The sequence below is a fragment of the Trichechus manatus genome, unplaced genomic scaffold (genome assembly GCF_000243295.1).
Source record: "Trichechus manatus latirostris isolate Lorelei unplaced genomic scaffold, TriManLat1.0 scaffold00021, whole genome shotgun sequence".
NCBI classification, from domain to species: domain Eukaryota; kingdom Metazoa; phylum Chordata; class Mammalia; order Sirenia; family Trichechidae; genus Trichechus; species Trichechus manatus.
In genome coordinates, this window is record NW_004443957.1 from 6,822,112 (window position 1) to 6,828,111 (window position 6,000).

Genomic DNA, 6,000 nt, shown 5'->3' on the forward strand with positions numbered 1-6,000 from the left:
GCCCATGAAGTATCCAATAACAACCATCACTACTGAGGCCTGGTGGGAAGGAAGGCAGTCAGAAATAGGGCCTGACAATTGTCATACATTCTATAGTATCCACTCTGGCTTTCTGTGCTAAGGCTGCAATAAACAATACTACCTGCACACACCTCAAGGTACACCAGCTCCCTAGACTCTGTCTGATACTCTGTGCATTACCAGAGCGGCTACAGATCTCTGCTGCTTTTTTCTTCCTTTTTCCATTGTCTCTACTGCAACAATGGGCTCAGACACAGCAATGATTATAGGGATGGCACAAAACCAGGCAGTGTTTCGTTCTATCGTACCTAGCGTCACTAGGAATCGGAAATGACTCGATGGCACCCAACAACAACCACCAGTTCAAACATATCTGAGCCAGGTGTCTTAACAGCTTGTAATAGCAATGGAAAGAGCCCTCAGGAAGTAGGCATGTGAGAGAGGTCAGCCACCATCCTAGTCATCTGAGACTTCTGAGGGAGTCCTAGGTAACTAATATAACGTGAACTGAGAAGTCAGGAACACAGTGGCTTTGAAGCATCAACCCTGCTGAAGGGGCAGGAAGAGAGGTGGAGGGGATGAAAGTTGACACTGGGGTGTGTATAAATTAGTTGCATTCCTTTATTCATTTACTCAAACATTCATTCCACAAATATTTATTGGGTACTCACACACTGTTCAGAACTGTCAAATACCTGAAGATACAGTTCTGAACAAGATAGACTTAGTCTTACAATACTGATATTAAGCACTTTGAACATGAGAATGATTCTATGAGAGCACGTTCCTCGGCCTGGGGGAGCTGTGGAAGTTTTCAAAGAAGAGACGCTAAAAATGATGGATGAGCATCCAGTGTCCCACGTGAAAGCAGTCTGGTCAATCTCAGGCCAGAGCTTCTGACCCACCTGAAGATTACTTTAAATCCCTAAGTACTGGGTTGAATCATATGAAATTGCCATTTTCCTAGGTCAAAAACTGGTCGAATAACAGTCACTTCATACGGTTCAATCCGATATTTTCCTGGATAACATCCCTTGATCATTTCCTCTCCTAAATGTTTAAAATCATAGTTTAATTTCCAGAAGGAAAAAAAAAAACACAGAGAAGCACTGGGAAATCTGAGAGTTAGCTGGCTGAGTGGTGGGATGTTGATGGATGACACTCGAGGGCACACAGAGACCAGAGGGAATAGTGCTGTGAGCCAGGGTGAGATGCTTAGGCTTTATCCTTGGGCAATGGGGAGCCACTGGATGATTTTAAGCAGAGAGTGTAATGACCAGGTTTGTATTTTAAGATGCTCACTCAAGACTGCCTGGAGAACGGAGTGGTAAGAGCAAGACCGAAGACAGGAAAGCAGTAAAAGCAGCTCGTATGGTCATTCAGGGGAGAGAAGACAGCCCATGGTTAAAGCTGATGAGCTTGAGAGATGTGAAAGGTGTAGAGAGATAGGACTTGGCAACTGTCAGTGGGAGGTGAGGGAAAGGGGACTCAACACGCATCCACGGTTCTAGCATAAGCAACCAGGTGGGGGTGGGACCATTCGTTGGGCTGGGCTCACAGGGGGAGGGGCCGACTGGGAGTACAGAGGACAAGTTCAGTTCTGGACAGGACTGCTCAGTCAGTTTTGAAGTGAGGGAAAATCAGCAGAACCAGGAGGTGAAGGGATAACATTTAGAGACTACCAACTGTGTGAGTGTTTTACAGACAACATTTAATTCTGTCCACACACTGGCCCTGGAGGGTAGGTATCCTTATTCCAGTTGTATAGTTAAAGACATTGAAAGTTGAGTTTGTCTAAGGGTATGCAGTTTAGACGTGAGAGAGTTGCAATTTAAATAGATATCTTTCTGCCAATACCCATGTTTTTACTATTACAACTTGCTGCCCAATAACCTAATGGAACTTGTGTGTAGTGATTATGGCTAAAAAATGGTAGCTGGAGTTAAGACCAAGAGGGATAAGCCAGGAACATACCTCAGAATACGATGGGAAAAGAGGAAGGCCAAATTCAAATCAGGGCACCTGGCCCAGGTAAGTATTGTCCTACTTTCTGAGGGGTGTCCCTGGGTGATGCAAACACTTCACATGCTCAGCTGCTAACCCAAAGATTGGAGGTTCAGGTCTACCCAGGAGAGCTTCAGAAGAAAGGCATGGTGATCTACTTCTGAAGAATCAACCACTGAAAACTCTATGGAGCACAGCTCTACTCTGACATACACAGAGTCACCAAAAGTCAGAATCAACTTGACAGCAACTGGTACTGGTACTTTCTGATGGAGAGAGGCACTTCCTGAGAGACTTTCTCTTATTTGTGCACCCTCCTCTCTACTAACTACCTTCATCATAGTTCCTTCCCAAATTGGGGGAAGAGGGGGTAAGTCAGACTTACTTTCCAAGCATTAGAAACAAATGCTGCAGTACTTTCCTTATCCTGCAGAGTAGCACTGAACAATGCAGCCTCTCTTAACATCTCTTAAGGCAGAAGCAATGTTTTGGCCAACGGCATTATCTTAGCAAAAGTTTAAGGCATGGCATATCTAACGTGTTAACTATTTCCAAAATAGTAGCAAAACAGTCTCCATACAACTAAATGACTCCCAGAAAAGAAAGCATATATTACATTCTAGTACTTGCTTCCTTAATTAGGAACAGATCCCACTGGCTGGAATTTATTTTCCTAACTACGTAGCCACAAAAACCAGAAACATTTTGACATGCTACAGCATCCCTAACATTTCTCAAATCTGAATTCCTAATTGGGTTAAAGGAAGAAAAACCAGCTAGGAATTTTCACGCTGGTTTTGATTCAGGCTTCAAAACAGAACCTAAGACATGCATTTTTATATTGTTCCAGAACATTGTATAAGCCAGTTCAAAATCCTTACGACCCCCTCAGACACTGAAAACAAAGGAAAAACAGACCAATGCATGAATTCCAAATTTAACACGCAAAGAAATTCTTCTGCTTCTATGGAACATTAAAACTGTCTTGTGATCTCCCCAAGAACTTTAATCTATTTACTTTTTAAAAGAGGAGTCAAGAGCTGGGAGATGTTTGTATGACACCTGCTCCTTCCCCCACTGAATTCAAAGGACTCCTTTTAGTGCTTTTCTTTGTTAATTTATTATAGAAATAGGCAAGCCCTTTTTGTTGTTGTTAGCTTAAAGTTAAACTAAATTCTGTAACAACAACAAATCCAGACGCTCCGTGGGGTCTGTAATAAGTAATTGTTATCCTTACCTGTGCAGTTTATCCTCAAGCATTTCCATGTACTTCACAGTCTTTTCTTTCACACTTTTTTCTGCAAAACAAAAATCCAAAGGTGATGGAACTGCAGTCAAAGATTGAATAAAACACAGAACTACTAAAAGCTAAAAACCAAAGGACAGTGGCCAAGTCGCTAAGAATAACAATATCCTATGTCTGGAAATGGGGTCCCTGAGTGGTACAAACAGTTAACGCACTCTGCTGCTAGCTGAAAGTCTGGAGGTTCGAGTCCACCCAGAAGCACCTCGGAAGAAAAGCCTGGTGATCTACTTCCAAAAAATCAGCCATTGAAAAACTTATGGAGCACAGTTCTACTCTGACACACATGGTGTCACCGTAAGTGGGAACTGACTTGAAGGCAACCATTTTTATGTTTGGAAAATACTCCAATATGTTGGGAGTGGTTGCCTGGAGCAATCTGCTGAAAAGGATTCTGAGGCTTTGAATGGGCACTGCAGGAGTCACCCGGGAGACTGGGGAGTACTAGAACTTGCGCCAACCCTTGCTGTATTCTTTCAAAGATAGCTCATTTGTAGTCTATCCTTGAGTCACTCTATGCTCTGTGGCGCTTACCTTTCCCACATGGTAGCCAAGAGGTTGGTTGTTAAATATTGGGCAAGAGAACCCGAGAATGGAGTAGCTCCCATTCTACTGATGAAACAAGAACTTCACCAGTGGGAGCAGAGAATCTTAAACTCTTTCATGGAAAAAACAAATCTAAACATGTGATCCTACCAGTAAGTAGAAAATCAACTGCTCACTTTCCAAAGTTGGGAAATCAACTACCACTCGAGATACATTCAGCGCCCAGAAACCACTAAATGTTGAAGGAATGAATGACTGTTGTGGTTCAATGAATCAAAGAGGCATTTTAATAATAATAAAAAGATACAAAAAGATTGGGTACAATTTAGGCAAGCTCTTATACCCTCTATGACCTCATCTATCGAACAAAAGCCCCTCTTAAGGTGATAACTGAGACATGCACGTAAAGTACAAGAGGAGAACCTGGCAGATGATGGGTTTTCATTAAATGGTGGTTGTAACTATCAGTGATGTTGCTACTTCTATTGTTAATATTATTATTGTTAATGTTGTTGTTTTCCTTATTTTTATTTCAAACTTTATTGTCAAAAACAATTGATGCCAAAGGACTCGTTAGCACTCTAACGTTAGGCAATGTGGAAAAGCAGAGCCGCTCTGCTTGCCTCTCAGCCCAGGTTTGAGCTACTGGGAGTCTCTGCTTTGGGAGTTCTCAGGATCCATTTCAGTTACCACCTGTGTCTGTATGTGTGTGGAGGGGGGCGGGGGAGGTGGTGTTATATGTGGAACTGGAAAAAGTATCCTGAAACTTCTCATAAAGAAATCAAATATTTAGACAGAAACTAAAACAATTGTAAATTCTGGTTCATTTCTTCATAAAAGGTAAAAAGTAAATTTACACAATAAACCACCTGTTTTAGATGGTCTCTTATGATTTATGTTGGCCATACCTACAGATTTAGTTGTGCTCCGTTTTTTCCAAATTAATTAGTTAAATACATTTTTTTAGCACCTACTATATGGCAAATGGAGTCCTGGTGGTGCAGTGGTTAAGAGCTACAGCTGCTAACCAAAAGGCTGGCAGTTCGAATCCACCAGCTGCTTCTAGGAAACCCTAGGGGCAGTTCTACTCTGTCCTCTAGGGTGGCTACAAGTCGGAATTGAGTCTATGGCAACGGGTTTGTTTTTTTTGTTTTTATATGGCAAGTACGGAGCCCTGGTGGTACAATGGTTAAGCACTCAGTTGCTAACCAAAAGGTCAGAGATTAGAACCCACCCAGCAGTTCTGCAGGACAAAGACCTGGCAATCTGCTTCCATAAAGATTATAGCCAAGAAAACCCTATGGGGCATTTCTTCTGGGTCACATGGAGTTGCTATGAGTTGGAACTGACTCGATGGCATCCGACAACAACTACATATGCCAGGTACTATGCTAGTATGGGAGTTTAGTTGTCATGATACAATTCTGTAAAAAAGAGATCTGTTCACTGGTTAATCTTGAGCAAGCAATACAAATTCAGAATGTCCCAAGCAATGCACCATCTTCATGATCGTTGGTACATTTGAGTCCACTGTTGCAGCTATTTGTATCAGTTCATTGAGGGTTTCCCTTGTTTTCACTGACCCTCTACTTTACCAAACATTATGACCTTTTCTAGCGATTGATCTTTCCTGACGACATGTCTAAATTAAGAAAGACGAAGTTTTGCTATCCTCGCTTCTAAGGAACATTCTGGTTTTATTTCTTCTAAGACTGATTTGTTTGTTTTTGTATAACAACAGGCAGATTTTAGATATATTTTAAAGGTAGAACCAACATGATTCCATGATAGATTGAATGTAGGTGTGAGAAAGCGAGAACTCAAGAATGACTACAAGGCTTTGGCCCTGAGCCACTGGGAAAAATAGAGTTGCCATCAACTGAGATGAGGAAGACTGCAGAAGGAACTAGTTTGGGGAGACAAATAAGAGTTCACTTTGGATATGTTAAATTTGAGGTTATTAGACATTCAGTGTAGATGTCAAGTATAAAGCCACATATCTGAGTCTGGAGTTTGCAGAAAGGCCTGGGTAGAGATGTACATTTGGAAGCCATCAGCACTGGAAGCATCAAGGCTGGATGATGTCACTAAGGGAGCGAGAGTAATATAAGAAGCCCTTGATAAGC

General features: G+C 41.9%; 1 protein-coding gene across 1 annotated transcript in view; it reads right to left on the reverse strand.

Annotated features, from left to right (window-relative positions):
• Positions 1-6,000, reverse strand: part of DISC1 (DISC1 scaffold protein) — a 551,192-nt gene that overhangs the window by 221,025 nt on the left and 324,167 nt on the right. Inside the window, 1 exon segment of the mRNA XM_023728155.1 lies at positions 3,263-3,323. Coding sequence (XP_023583923.1) covers positions 3,263-3,323 — 61 coding nt within the window.